The sequence below is a fragment of the Protopterus annectens genome, chromosome 2.part1 (assembly GCF_019279795.1).
Source record: "Protopterus annectens isolate FY-2018-M chromosome 2.part1, PAN1.0, whole genome shotgun sequence".
Classification (NCBI taxonomy): Eukaryota; Metazoa; Chordata; order Ceratodontiformes; family Protopteridae; genus Protopterus; species Protopterus annectens.
In genome coordinates this window covers 688,012,563-688,028,668 of record NC_056729.1, presented here as the reverse complement: position 1 = coordinate 688,028,668, position 16,106 = coordinate 688,012,563, and the positions used below count along the sequence as shown (strand labels likewise).

Here is a 16,106-nt window from a genome sequence, read left to right as displayed (position 1 = left end):
TGGGTTATCCTGCCGTCAGGCGGTCCTGCAGTCGGCCAGATTTCCAAAGTCTTGTTCCGGCGTCATTTGCTGTCGCTTCTTCCCTGACGTCAGTGTGCCAGGGGTATATAAAAGAGGCATCCAACGTCATTTTCTTCAGTTTTTCTTGCCCCAGATGTTAGGTGCCCCCAAGTAGTTAGGCAATACATATTGCTAATAAAACATGTAAAAGGAATACCTTCAGTTACAAGCAAATACACCACAAAGGTGGTACAGGATAGAAAAGGTATAGAAAAGTTCAGCTAGGTCAGAGGGGATGGAGGGAGGGTAACCTGGACTGCAGCAGTATGAACACTTGAACATCTACATGTATGGTAGGTACAAAACTGTACTATGTTCATCGTGTTACACTGCTGCAGTCATCACACTTGGGTTGAATCCCAAAGCTAAGGATGGGTGGTGGAACTAAACTAAACAGGAGAGGCTAGTAGGCCCTGCAGAACTGCAGTGGCAAAGCCAGCTCTGGTTTTAGAGTATAGAGGTAAGTGATCGTTCTTGGTGAAGGTGTGCACTGGACTCCAAGTTGCAGCCTCCAAAATATCCTTGGTTGGTACCCCTCTGAGGAAGGCTGTTGATGTTGCTGTAGCCCTGGTGGAATGGGGCCTGATGTTACCAGGTATAGGTTTCCCATGGTGTGTGTAGCAGAAACGGATACAATGTCCTATCCATTTTGAAATGGTCTGTTTTGAGATAGCCTTTCCTTGTGATCCTGCAGCATAGGATACAAAGAGCTGGTCAGACTTTCTGAAAGCCTTAGTTTTATCCAAGTAGTAACGTAATTGTCTGTGAATGTCCAAAGAGTGTAGGAGCCTTTCCCCTTTGTTCTGGGGGTTTGGATAAAAGGTGGGCAAATGAATGGTTTGGTTTAGGGCCACACTGGATACCACCTTTGGCATAAAGGAACGGTTAGTTCGTAGAGAGACTCTGTCTTGATGAAAAACGATGAAAGGCTCCACTGCCATTAGGGCCTGTAGCTCTGAGACTCTTCGTGCTGAAGTTATTACTAGCAGCACGGCAGTTTTCCATGATAGAAACTGTAGATCAGCTGTAAAAGCTGGTTCAAAGGGCGGTAGTGTAAATTTTCCAAAACAAAGTTGAGATACCAAGTTGGTGTTGGTGCTCTCTGGGGCGGTCTTATGTTCTTAGCCCCTCTGAGGAACTGTCTTAGTAATGGATGTGAAAATATAGGAGGATCCGTGTTGTATTGAGCTGAAATAGCCGAGGCGTGGATCTTAATAGATGAAAAGGAAAGTCCTTTGTGCAACATCTCAGTTAAATATTGAAGAATCTGAGGAATATTTGGGACAAGGGGATTTTGGTTTAGCCTGGTTCCAGGCGCAGAATCTTTTCCATTTGTCTGAATAGGCTTTCCTGGTGCTGGGCCTCCTGAATGACATCCATCACAGCTTTAGAGAGAAGTGTTGACTGGTTGTTTAGGTAATTTGCCATGCAGCCAGATTTAAAGTCTTGAGCTGGCTGTGTAGAATATGATTGTTTTGCTGAGTGAGCAAGTGAGGAATTGGAGGTAAAATCCATGGTGGGCCTTGAGCCATGTTCCTTAGTACTGGATACCATTGTTGGCGTGGCCAGTCTGGAGCAATGAATATAATTTGTGGCCTTTCTAATCTGGCTTTCAGCAGCACCTTTGCCAGAAAAGGCAGTGGAGGAAAGGCATACACTGTCAATGTTTTCCAACTGAATGAGAGGGCGTCCACTTTCCAAGCTAGTGTGTGTTATGTCCTTGTGCAGAATTTCCGTAGTTGGTAGTTTTGGTTGGGGGAAAGCAAACAGATCTATGTCTGGGCTCCCCCATTTTTGAGTTATCATTGTGAATACTTGTGGATCTAGTTTCCACTTGTGAGGATCTATGATGTTTCTGCTTAGATCGTCTGCCAATGTGTTTTTCTTTCCTGGCAGGAATTGTGCTTTTAGTTGAACTTGGTAGGTCAGTGCTGTGTTCCACAAGGTCATTGCTTGCCTGCATAGGGGGTAGGAATGTGTGCCCCCTTGCTTGTTTATGTACCATGTCACTGTGGTGTTGTCACTCTTTATTAGGAGTTGTCCTGGATGTTGGAGGTCCTTGAAAGCTGTTAGGGCATTTTGTACCGCTAGCATCTCTTTTTGATTGATATGTAGATGCCTTTGATCTGCAGACCATTTGCCCTGAATACACTGTCCTGCCATGTGTGCTCCCCAGGCATAATCTGATGCATCTGCTGTTATAGTTTGCCTGGCTGTGGGTAAGGTAAAAGACTGACCCTTGTTGAGGTGACATGCCTGGGCCCACCATAGAAACTCCTGTTGTAGGCAGGGAATGAGTGGAATTATTGTTTCCAAGTTGTGGCTGTGTTGAGTCCATACGCTTTTCAGATACCATTGTAATTTCCTCATATGCAGTTTTGCAAATGGTATTAGTAGTATGCAAGATGCCATGAATCCCAAGGCCTGCAGAACTTTTCTTGCAGGGAGTTGGGTCTTTGTTGCCATCATTTTGAAGTATTGAGTCAGTTGTCCTTGCTTGTCTGATGTGAGATAAGCCATCTGGGCTGTTGTATTTAAGCTGGCACCCAGGAATATTATGTCTTGTGAGGGCACTAGTTTCAACTTCTTTTCATTTACTGTGTACCCTAGGCAACTTAATAGGTTTTTGACAAACGCCAGATGCTTTAAAAGAATGTCCTTGCTTTCTGCTTGAATAAGGCAGTCGTCCAGGTATGGATATATTTGAATTCCTCTTTGTCTGCAGTATGCAATTACTGGTGCCAGGCATTTTGTGAAGACCCTGGGCACAGTAGATAAGCCAAAGGGCAGTGCAGAGAATTGGTAATGGGTTGAACCTGCTATAAATCGGAGGTATCTTCTGCAATTTTGTCTGATAGGGACATGCAGGTATGCCTCCTTGAGGTCCAACGTTACTAGCCAAGCCTTCTTGCCCAGCATGGGAAGAAGTTGCTGTAGTGTTAGCATCTTGAATTTGGGTACTTCCAGATAAGTGTTTAGAATTGAGAGGTCCAGAATGGGTCTCCAGGCTTTGTCCTTTCGGGGAACTAGAAAGAGTCTTGAGTAAAATCCTTGTCCTTGCTCCTGTGTAGGAACCTGTTGAATGGCTCTCATGTCCATGAGAGCTGAAATTTGCTTTTGAGCCTCTGCCCATTGATTTGGTGGCAGGTTTGGCATTCCTTTTATCCTTGGTAAAGTGTGAAAGTGGAATTTGTATCCTTGAGATACAATATTTAGGCCCCATTTGTCTTTTGTGATGATGTGCCAGTTGTCTGCAAAAAGTGCTAGTTTTCCTCCCAAGGGAGCTGCCAAGAGGGATTTGCTTGGCAGTCTGAGGGGTAAAGTCATTGTGTTTGTCTTCTGATAGTTTGAGACCTGTCTTCTCCTACTTTTTGGATTGTGGCACCCCAGTGTCAAGGCTGGTAAGAGCCTTGTGACTGACCTCTGCCCCTTGGGCGTCTGTATTTGCCCCTCTGTGGTCTGGCAGAAGCTGGAAAGGACTACATTTTGGTTGCCCAATTTCTGCTGAAACGAGGGGGTTGAACCTGTAAAAAAATCCTTGACCGTCTGCATAGATTTTGCCTTATCCTCCATTTTCTTTAAAACCTCTTCTGCTTTTACACCAAATAAAACATCCTGCTGTAAAGGTGCATCCAATAACTTTGCTTTAACATGATCAGGTAAAGTTTGTTCTTTTAACCAAGCATACCTATGTATGACAGACCTTGTCACTGCTGCTCTACAAGAAGCTTCCAATGAATCAAATCCACATTGCAAAGTATGTTTTCCCACTTGTCCAGCTGCAAGCAACAGATCTTGCATTTCCTTGTAATCAGGCTGTTCTGAACGTGTGATCATTTTTTGTTTTAATTGAGACATCAAATATCGTTGATATTTCAGCATGTGAAACTGGCAACTTAAGACCCTCATAGCTAGAGTAGCTGAGGTATATACTTTCTTTCCCCATCTGTTTAGTGCTCTAGAATCCCTTTCAGAGGGTACAGGATTTTTAGCAATAGAGGCCTTAACCCCTTTGGGACCTCGGGAAATGGTTTCTGGGTCAGCAACAGGGCTTTTATATAGGAATTTGTGTGAGTCAGGGACTCTGTAGTATCTGTCTGGTTTGGCTGGTGCAGGAGGTAGTGAATCTGGGTTAAAGCTAGACTCTGAATAAACATCATCCACAATGTCTAACACGGGTGGAATAGCAAGTGGTCTGTGCTGGGGTAGTAAAAGGAACTCTCGGAGCCTTTTCTTAGAATCAGAGTAATCCTGGCCTTCCCAGCGGAAATGTTTCCTCATGGTATGCAAAGTATCCCCAAAAGAGTAGTCTTCTGGGGGAGATGCTGAAGGGATAGACTCTTCAGCATCAGAGTCTTCACAAGGGGGAAAGGAATATTCCTGTTCCTCAGAAGAATCTGAGGAAATTGAAACCTGGTCAGAGGAAGCGTAGTCCTCCTCCTGTCTTGGCCTTTTATCAGGAGGGGGATGGGAACCCCTGATTAGGGTAATTAAATCTTCAGCCATCTTAAGCATCTGTTTCTTAGGCATGGGGCCTTGTACTGGAGACTGCTGTACAGTCTTCCTTGTTTTTAAAGGGGTTTTCAGCTTTGCATAGGATTTAATAGTGAGTGTAGTCGGGTCTGAAGACACCTTCTGCAACTGAAGGCGTTTCAACTGCACTGGAATCTCCTTCAGCCATGGAGACGGAAGGGCCTAAAGGTAAAGGTTGTGGAGGCCTAGCAATCGCCGCTTGGGAATCGGATGCCGCCTGGGGTTCTAAATCAGCGGTCGTCAGGGGCTGCGTAGGTGCCTCACTGAAAACTGGAGAATTGGCAACTGGCCAAGCAGAGGCCTCCGAGTCTGGTTTGGGTCTCAGCTGCCTGTCCTTATCTTTGCTTTTTTTAAGCATTCCAGTCATCAATTGCTCCGGCGGCATGGTATAATTAAATTTCCTACCAAAATAATGTCGGGCGAAATCAAACTGACGTTTAATAGTTAGTTTGTTAAACCTAGCACAAAACCGACAACCTGTGACGTCGTGGTCTGGGCCTAGGCAAGGAATACAATAAGATTGAAAATCCTTATGAGGTATTTGCTTCCCACAAGAAATGCAATTGTTAACTTTTTCTGACATCGGACTGAGGCAAGAAAAGGTTCCCCAACGGGGTACTTAGCTTTATTGAAGACTTCGGTCTGAAAGTCGATTTGAAAATCTCAGGAGTCCGCCGACCGGCACTTGCTAACTGCTTCTGCTTCGGGCACCGTGCGGCAAGAAAGACTGAAGAAAATGGCGTTGGATGCCTCTTATATACCCCTGGCGCACTGACGTCAGGGAAGAAGCGACAACAACCGACGCCGGACCAAGACTTTGGAACTCTGGCCGACTGCGGGACCGCCTGACGGCAGGATAACCCAAGTGTGATGACTGCAGCAGTGTAACACGATGAACATCATCGGATCTACATTTACATTAAAAAATGTACATATAAAAACTTAAAACTTCTCCAAAGCCAACTTCATGCTACTTAAGTCAGAAGTGACAAACTTCATGACACTCATGCAGATGGGAGCTGAAAGTTCGACTGCTGAATCCTACACGAAGGCACTGTACGAGCACATCCACTCGTGCATGAATCATGCTATCCCAATAGAACCTAGACGCTCTCCTCCAAAAAAAGGAAGCCAACCTGGTGGTCCCTTGACATAAACAAACTATACAACAGAAGAAAGAAACTGTTGCAGAAAAGAGGAAAATCCCAGGATGCAAAAAACTTCCTTACAGCCTCAGTAAAAAGCTGAGATCCCTCATAAAATCCTCCAAAGCTAGTTACGAAAATAAAATTGCCAAAAATTCCAAAGACAACCACAAGGCATTCTATAGTTATGTCAAGAATCTAAATGGCAATGCACAGATATGCTCTGAACTACAACAGAATGGCATTAAATATACTGATCCCAAGGATATTGCCAATATTCTGGCAGATCGATTTAATGCAAACTTCACCCCCTAAAGAGCTTGCCAAATTCCAGTTCACAGCCAAACAGGTAGAAACCGTACTCTCCAAAGCTAAGAATACAGCATCCATGAGACCAGATGAAATCCCGGGCTGTGTACTACATGAACTACAAAATGAACTGGCACCTCACCTAAGTGTCACGTTTAATCATAGCCTCACCTCAGGCTTCATGACCATTCATGCCCACTGAGTAGCGCACAGCTACAGTTATCCCACTCCACTACCATCCCATCAGTCTGACTAGCCTGATCTGCAAAGTCATGGAATGCATTATCATGGAACTTATAAACAAAGACATTGGCAACCTTCAAACACTGGACCCCACCCAGTTTGGGTTCGTGAAGGGCTGATCTTGTCTCTTGAACCTGACTGACTTCTTCGAATCAGCCTCCAGAGCTGTGGACGAGGGTAAGGTGGTCCACACAGCCTAAATGGACTTCGCCAAGGCCTTCAACACCATCCCCCACTCTGGAATCATAGATAAACTTATTAAGCTGGGAATAAATCCCTACATCACTCGATGGGTTGCCAACTGGCTTACTGACAGAACCCAGACTGTAAAAGTAGCCAACTCCAAATCCAGCTCCAGATAAGTGACAAGTGGAGTACCTCAGGGTTCAGTCCTGGGACCGCTCTTGTTTGGCATCTACTTCTCTGAAGTACAGGCCAACGCTAAGGGACTCTGGCTAACAAAGTTCGCAGATGACTGCAAACTGGGAGCCATTATTGAATCCCCAAATGATGTGGATATTCTACAAAAGGGCCTTACAGAAACAGATGCTTGGTGCCAGAGCCATGGGCTCAAGCTTAATGCCAAGAAATGTATAGTTATCCTCTTTGGGAAAAACCATGTACCCATGAATTACCACATAGGTGGCAATACACTAAACACCGAAAGTGTGATGAGAGACTTAGGGACACAGGTGGATAGTGGTCTCACCTTAGATAACCACATCGCCACAACAATCAGGAAATCCTTCTATGTGGCACATCTCATCACTAAGGGCTTTTCATCCAGAAAAAAGGAGGTCATTGTCCCACTGTACTCATCGCTCATTAGACCCATTATAGAGTACAATGCCCCATTTGGTATGTACCTCACAAGACATCTGCAACAGCTGGAAAGGCCACAGAATTACCTCACTAAAAGAATCACAGGCCTAAAGCAGATGCCCTATACTGACCGTCTAAAAAAACTCCAGCTACACTCTGTGGCATATCGTCTACTCAGAGGTGATCTCTGCTTAACATACAAGGCCATGTCAAACCCTGAGCTGTTGGACATGCTCCACTTAAAGAAATCCCAATCCCTCAGAGCCACACGCTCCAGGGATCTAAACCTTGTCATCACAATGAACAAAACATGCTGGAGGAACAGGTTCCTGACCCAGAGACTCCCCATACTCTGGAATAGACTGCCCATACATGTCAAGTAGTGTGTCTCCTTGGCGCTCTTCAAAAGGAGCCTTGACGATTGGATGGGAGATAGGAAATTCACCCCGGGGATCACGTCAGTCGCCCTGCTAGACAGGGGTCCAGGGAAGCAAACATTGCAGGAAGAAATATCCAGGGAATTGTTATGGCTAGGCTTGTATAGGCCCTAGGGCCGATAGCCTAGTACCAACCTATGAACCTATGTGTGTGTGTGTGTGTGTGTGTGTGTGTGTGTGTGTGTGTGTGTATATATATATATATATATATATATATATATATATATATATATATATATATATATATATATATATATATGTGTATATATATATATATATATATATATATATATATATATATATATATATATATATATATATATATATATATATATATATATATCTATAATACACACATACACCACAATAACAATAAAATGAATACAATACAATTTAGACAGTCCATTTTCCAACTGAAAAAAAAACACCCTCAAGGGTGGGCATTGCAAGGGAACAACAAATTTCCAAAGTGTGGGAACTTCCTCGAGCATCCCACTATGGCCTGTTTTCTCACTGTTAATGCCCAGTCTGTTCAGCATTATTACCTCTATTATTTTCATAAAACATTCAAAATGCCACTACACATACCTCACAAAGTATAAGAAGAACTCTTTCAGCAGAACTCTGTCAGGGTTGAAGCAACTACATTTATTTAAATAAAGACCATCAATGAGAAAAAAATGTTTTTAAATACCTGGGTGACAAAGCAGTAGGCACTTGTGTCCACAAGATGGCTTAAATTGTTTGTCACAAATCTGCCCACACGAGTGTGGTATGAGCCATGGGTCCACAGTAGGGTCTTCTACCTTGCCACAGTAACAATAATACCTGTTGGGCGTCTGTGACTGCTTATATTCATACCTGCACTTTGGGCTACAGATTAATAAAAAAAAGGCATAATTACACCTCTACACAAAAATATAACTAGTAGACAAATATATCACTATAATTTCATCCAAAATTAAAAAACATAAAACAGGAGTTGACATATTTCTAAATGGTATCATGGAGAGCACCACAATCTTGTTTCGGCAGAATGGCAATGCGCTTGTATTTTGAACATCCAAAAAGAAACTTAAAGTCAAAAAATAGTTAAGAGTATACAGTCCAAGATGTTAGTAACAATTAATTTCAGATTTGTTGAGCCATACTTCTGAAACTACAGCAGTATTAATCAAGATGCCAATCCTCAGACTGCAGCAAGCACTGTATTAAATTTCCATTTGCAATGCAAAAATAGAAGTAACTCACAATTTTGCAAATGTAAAACAGGCCCACAGAGAGAAAGAACTCCATCCCCACCTATCTCGAAACTGGTGATCAGAACAGCTGACATATGCAGTTCGAAGAAGTGGTCTTCCACACTGTCTAACACGATCTAAAGCGCTACAAGATGCAAAGTCTCAGTTTCTTCAACCCCAGCTACATTTGCTAGAAAAATGATCAAACTGTCACCATAGTCAGTGCTGCTTGAGCTACCACTTTTGTGTAGTTTAATTCTCTTTGTCTTAGCATCACACTGACACAGAATATGCTTATGTGGAGATGTGTGCACGCATACGTAAGTGAAGGTACCCATGTATTCCAGCACTAGTTTGGCTTCCATCTGTTAACACTTCTTCCAGGGTTCACCCTGGTGGCAGTCAGGACACTGAACTATCATACAAGCCCCACCTAGAGGAAAAAAACTGCTAGGCAGCCAACTCAGTCCTCTCAAATCTGATTCTCCCTGATAACCTAAACACATTTTAAAATTTTAGTTGTTGGGCATGGTATGAAGTGGGACATTAAAGTGGTTCAGCTCTCAGATTTGAGCTGGTTACTATACTGTCAATTTTTGAGTACAAATCTACCTACATAGCAGTTCTCCCTTTTTTCATTAGTCATATCCACTGTAGGCTTTAAATGACAAAAGTAAACTGCTAGAACTTCTATGGAGACTACATAATTACTACTATACTTAAAGCTAAAAACATGAGCATGCTATTTTAAAAATCAACACTAATAGCCCGATTCTGTTGTGACCAACAAGAGTGATTCCTCTTTATTTATTTTATTTATTTATTTTACATTTGTTGACTGGGAAAGTCCGACTGGATACAGATCCATTTTCAGCAGAGGCCCAGGAAGAAAAGCTCCAAAGCAAAAAGAAAACATGCAGAATTCCTTACATTACATGCAAGGATTTATACTAAATAGTTATAATCATACCATAAACTTACAGAAAGGTCAAAAAACACAAACACTGTACAAGCAAAAACTATTCAGCTTCTAAACGTAACACCTATATTCATCTCATAGTTGTATAGTAGTGTGCTAAATAAGGCGTTATAGCCATCAAGTAAGAATGATATAATTGTCATTATGCATGGACTGGATAGCTTTATTTAGATATTTTAAGGGAGCAGGGAAGTTTACCTACGGTGTTGGTAGGAGATATATATTCTGTAGTGTAGGAGATGTATATTCTGTAGTGTAATTTTGTTGGGATGTAATTAATACTATGCAGTAATATGCTATAGAACCTACTACATAGTACTCTGCCAGGTTGGTAACAGGAACTAACCTGGGAGTAGCATGGGCACAGCCAGTTATCCATGTAGTAGGTTTTCAGATGTTTAAATTGACTGGTAGATACAGTGGAAGTTATTTGGCTTGGTAGGGAGTTCCAAGTTCTAGCAATGGTGCAGGCGAACAGAGCTTTCCCAGCGTCATTTCTATGTTTGATATTCTCTATGAGATTCTAGCAACTAGATCTTAAAGGTCTTGTGGGAATGTGAGGCTTTACCTGCGCAGGTCAACCTTACAACTGCAGAGGGCATGAAAATCTCATGGTCCTTCATGACTTCCCAAGGAGCTATGCCAGACAGACCTTTATGAGGACCTTGATGACTGGTCCAAGGAACCAAGTCACAGTAGTCACCCATCAGCAGCTGGGGCAGACGGGAAGACTGCCTGATACCCAAACACTCACGAGAAATTCTTTCTTGTGGACGGCAAAAGGAAGAACCAAACAGACTAGTAAATGCTCCATGGTTCTGTCAAGAATGAAATTTGAAAGACTGGCCTACGTCTCTCGGTAAACCTTCTGACACAAAAGTATTCTGAAATTACAAAAAAAAAAATCAAATGATAGCCCCCAAAAGCATAACAGCCTGATCCTAACACACAAATTATATATAAATATGTAGAAAATAAGAAAAAATTAGAAGTTATGTACTCACCATAACGTTCCATCTGAGTAGGTGTATTCATTTGTCTGCAACCTGTGGGTTATGGATCCGATATCGGATCCGAACCGGCATGGTTTTCCAGCTATGGATCCAAGCTCTCAGCTCCTCCCCTCACCCATAATGCCCTGCTCTACCCTCATGACCTCAGATCGAGTTTGCCAAAGCAACAATACCCTAAAAAGGGTAACATAGAATATGCAGGAAACTGATAGGCCAGGGGATAGTTGCAGACAAATGAATACACCTACTCAGATGGAACGTTATGGTGAGTACATAACTTCTAAATCTGAAGTAGGATATTCATTTGTCTGCAACCTGTGGGACAGAGTCCCCAGCTACCTGAATCTTGGGCCATCATGGAAGGATATTCCGAGCACCGCTGAGCCAAAGGATGCTCTACCCTAGATGCAAGATCCAACTTATAGTGGGAAATAAACGTATGAGATGAAGCCCACGTGGCTGCTGCACAAATATCATCTAGAGGAATCCTAGCCTTGAAGGCTGCCGAGGTAGATACTGACCGGGTTGAATGGGCATGAACACCCGGTGCGGGCCTTCCTGAAGGTTCCTACGCCAACAAAATGCCCTGTGAAATCCAGCGGACAGAGAAACTTTAGAGATTGGCTTGCCCAAATTGAATTTTGCAAAGGAAATAAACAGCTGGTCGGATTGCCTATGACCAGCTGTCCTGTTCAGATAAAATCTAAGTTGCCTGTGAACATCTAGTGAATGTAGCTTATATTCACCTTTGTTTTCATATTTAGGGAAGAAAACAGGGAGGTTAATGGATTGATTGATGTTTGCTTCAGAAGCGATTTTAGGAAGAAAGGACGGGTTGGTCCTGAGGAGACATGGTCCGGATGAAATACCAAGTAAGGAGGTTTAGCTGATAATGCTTGAAGTTCAGAAACTCTCTTGGCTGATGTAATGGCTACCAAAAAGGCTGTCTTGTAGGACAAGAATTTGAGATCCACCGTAGCCGCTGGCTCGAAAGGAGGGCGGTCAAGGCCTGTAGGACCAGAGAAAGGTCCCAAGGAGGAACTGCTTGTTTTATAGGGGCCTGAGAAGAAAAGTACCTTTAAGAAAAATTTTACACAATTTGGCTGACATAAGAGGATTAGAGTCATGGCCAATGTGATAGTGAGAAATTGCCGCCAGTTGTACTTTGACTGTGGAACTGCTGGCACCATCGTTAAAGAGAGTGGTTAGAAAGTCAAGCACTAAAGGGAGAGGAACCGTGAAGGGATTCAGGCCTTGCCGCTCCGCCCACAAAGAGAAACGTTTCCATTTGCCCGGGAAAACCTTACTAGTGGAGGGTGTATGAGCCGCCACCAAAATTGGCTTTACAGGTGAAGAAATGCCGAGTCCTTATCAAGAGTGGAACAGGAGCAGCCAAGCGGTCAGCTTCAGGTTGTCCAGATTCAGAGGAGGAATGCAGGATGGATGGGATATCAGATCCGGGATGGGATCTAGAATCCAAGGAGGATTCACCGAGTGAGACCTTAGGAAGGGGAACCAGATCTGTCGAGGCCAGAATGGAGCAATGAGAATCATTCTGCAACCCACCCGAGAGGCTTTCTGAAGAACTTGGAGCATCAGAGGCAAGGGTGGATAGGCATACAGAAGACCGGGTGGCCAAGCATGCACCAGAGCGTCTCTTGGGGTACCTCCGGAGGAGGTATTAGAGCGAAAAACTGTCGCACTTGGTGTTTGAGGGAGAAGCAAAAGATCGCATGAAGGGGTTCCCATATGCTCCGCTACTTGACAATTGAGAGACCACCGTAAGGGGTCAGAATGGTGCGACTGAGCTTGTCCGCTAGGATGTTGGACCGACCGAATGTGCTGCTATTAGAAAGCGACTGGTGGAGGTTGCCCATTCCCAAACTCTCATGGCCTCTCGACAAAGAGGGTAAGACCTTGTTCCCCTTGCTTGTTGATGTACCAGACAACAGACATGTTGTCCGATTGAATCGCAATTGTTCCCAAGGGAAGAAAGTCCTGAAGTGCTAGCAACGCTAAGAGCACTGCTCTCATCTCTAGAACATTGATATGCAGTAAGGTCTCTGAATCGTCCACGTGCCTTGGACGGTCCGGTGCCCCCACCCGAGGCGGGAGGCGTCCGTGGTCACCGTGGCGAGAGGAGAAGCACAAAATGGGCGCCTTGTGGAGATCCGGGAGTGGAGCCACCACAAGAGGGACCGCTTGCAAGCCTTGCTGATCGCTATGGGATGATGCATGGGAGAGCAAGGTATGACCACTGTACTAAGAGCGTCCACTGTAGAATGCATATTGAGCCTGGCAAGAGGAAGAAGTGCTATAGCCGATGCCATGGACCCTAGAGCCCTCAGGACCAACTCCGCTGGAACAGAACTTGAATGGAGAATGGCCCGCACCTGGAGCTGCAGATTTAGAACTCTGTCCGCAGTGAGGAAGGCTCGTAAACTCCTTGTGTCTAGCCTGGCCCCTATAAAATCTAAGAGCTGTGTGGGCCAGGTTGGACTTTTTGTATTTATTGTGATGCCCAGAAAGGGAGCAAGATGGAGAAAGGAGTCTCGCCAATAGAAGTAGATGCCTTGTTGGGGTAAGAAGCCAGTCGTCCAGGTAGGGAAAGACCTGCACCCCTGAAGCCTCAGGTGGGCCGCTACCACTGCTAATACTTTGGTGAACACCCTGGGGGCTGTGGTGAGACCAAAGGAAAGGACCCGAACTGGTAGTGACTGGCTCCCAGCCGGAAGCGGAGAAACCTCCTGGAGCGCCTGTCCATCAGGATGTGGTAGTACGTCCTTGAGGTCTATCGAGCACATCCAGTGATTTTCTCCCAGAAGGGGAGAATAGATTGCAGAGTGACCATTCGAATTTTTCTTTGGGGACTGCCAGATTCAAGAGAGAGAGGTCTAGGATTGGTCTTAGTTCCCCTGTCTTTTGGCACTAAAAGAATCTGGAGTAGAACCCTGATCCGATCTGGTCTGGGGAACGGGCTGGATGGCTCTTTTCTTTAGCAGATGGCCAATTTCTGCTAAAGCGGCCTCCCGCTGACCGGGTGGGACGCCTGGGAGGGACTTCAACTTTGGAAGGTGAAGGAAAGGAATGCGATATCCCCTGGATATGATTTGGAGAACCCAGCGGTCCGATGTTATGGACTCCCATGCCGCTAGGTGCCCCGAACGCCCCCGACTGCCTCCAGAGTAGAGCAGTCGGGCAACCCTCAGGGTTGCTGCGGGCCGTTCAGAGAAAGGTTCCCTGGACCCGAAGTTTCTGGGAGCCCCTCTGCCTCTAGGGCGGCGTCCTCCCTGTCCTCCTCTGCCACGGAAGGACTGGTTGTCCGGAGCAGGCTGGGACTGCTGCGACTTCGGAACCACATCTTCTTCTGACCCTTTTGGTTCCTAGAATAGGGCCTCTGGGGTGCAGAGAAGCGGATTCGACGGCAGACAGCATCTTCCGTCCTTTCGCTCTGGGTCAACGCTGTGAGCTTAACGGTCTTGCCAAACAGAGCAGAACCATCAAAGGCGTCGCGAAACGACGCTTTGAAGGGCTCAGAAAAGTATCGGAGCCAGGCCTGACGTCTAGTGCCCAGTCCTGTCCCGCAGCTCTAGCGGCCTTCCGTTGCATGGGAGAGTAGCCGATAGAAGTATTTGTAACTGACCTAAGAGTGGCCATACGGGTGGAGTGCAGAACTCTGTCCTCCTCCGAAATGGACTCAGGGGATGCAGCGTATTCCTTAATAAGATCTCGCTGCATCCTAATGACATGTGCCAAATAGTTCAGCCCTACCGAGAAGGTGGCGAACTGAACATCCGCTTCCCCAAGCGGTCCATCATCCGAGACTCCTTGCTCGGTGGGTGGACTGAGGGACTCTCCTGAGCCAGTTCCCTCTTTGTGGCCGCCGCCCTCAACATGGCATCTACCGGAGGCCCCTTACTCCAATGGGCCAGGTCGGATGGCGGACTAAGGATCCTATCCGGTCTTTTGGGAATTGGCACCACGGTGTCCGGTTCCTTCCACGCCCTGGTGGTAATAAGGTCCACCAGGGGTCGGCAGGGGGGGACACCCAAGAGGTAGACGGGCCCGTTTCAAATGCCTCCAAGAACACGGACTCGTCCGAGGAAGACTTGGGGGCAGACCACATTTCCATGATGTCTCCAAAGGAGACATCCTCGGGGTGACCGTGGGGAGCCTTCCCTTCCTCCAAGTCCGTGTCTTCTGTGAGAGACTCGGGGAGTCAATGTGCCTCCTTTAGGGACCTCCTCTGGGGGCTGTCAGAGGAGTCCTCAGCAGCAATTTGCTCCATAGGAGCAACTTGGGGCACAGAAACGGGCTGTCCCAGGGGCCGGATGGTGGAAGCCTGGCCCAGTGCAGAGGGAGCGGAACAAGTGCCGGGGTCCGGAGACCCTCAACAGAGCCCTCTCCACTACATCAAAAGCGAAGGGAGCCGACCTCGACCAAAGGATCCGACAATCGGCTCCCCTCGGATCCGAGTGGACCGGATCCGGGACAGTACGCCCGACACAGACGGGCGCCGAAGGAGCACTGATCCCCGGATCCGGCTCGGATCCAGGCTCCGAGGTCGGGTCCGAGGGCAGGGTCGGATCCGAAGTACTATCGGCGCCGACCCACCCCGCCCGGCTGCTCGGCTCCAGCTGCTCGAACCCGGATAGCGGGTCGGAGAAGGAGCAATAGGCTTAAAAGGGTGTTGAGCTCCCGGAGGCAAGAGCACTCCCATCTGCATCTGGGCCTGGATGAACCTTCTCATCATCCGGTCCAGATCAGCATCAGAAAGGCTATGTGTAGATCTCGACGAGGCTACCGAGGTAGGCCTGGAGTGCCTCCTCGATAGCCTCGACGGAGATCGGGTCTCCTCCTCCTCAGGACCCGGTGAAAAGCACACAGGGGACCGGAGCCAGAAGGAGGAGAATCGGAGTAACGGAGCCGGGAGAAGCCGCTTGGCTGGCGGGCGAAACAGAGGTCTCGGCCCGCTTGGTGCTTCTCCCTCCGTCCTTTACTAGCATCCCTCTCCTCTCCAGAAGCGGGAGGTTGAGTCCCAGGAGCAGGAGGGTGCCACAGGGGAACAACCGTAGCCACAGTAGAAGGAGCGGAGGCGGAGCCGAGTCTGGCGGTAAAGACCCGCCAAGACAAGCTTGGACCTCCGCTCCTCAGTGCCCTGGGGTTGAACCCTGCACATATGGAACAACCAGATGTGAGGTGTTCAACAACACACCGAGTGTGGCCATCAGCCGGTGAGAGCTTATGGCCACACTCGGAGCATTTGGAAAAAATAGATTTAGGCTGATCAGCCATAATCTACAAAGCTACTAAAAGTAACTTAA

At 46.3% G+C, this 16,106-nt stretch overlaps 1 protein-coding gene across 2 annotated transcripts in view; it reads right to left on the bottom strand.

Annotated features, from left to right (window-relative positions):
* NFXL1 (nuclear transcription factor, X-box binding like 1) overlaps positions 1 to 16,106 on the bottom strand; it is a 1,793,512-nt gene that overhangs the window by 1,509,671 nt on the left and 267,735 nt on the right. For both annotated transcript variants that reach the window (XM_044062425.1, XM_044062424.1), the window contains exon 5: positions 8,244 to 8,422. In XM_044062425.1, coding sequence (XP_043918360.1) covers positions 8,244 to 8,422 — 179 coding nt within the window. The remainder of the gene's footprint in view (positions 1 to 8,243; positions 8,423 to 16,106) is intronic.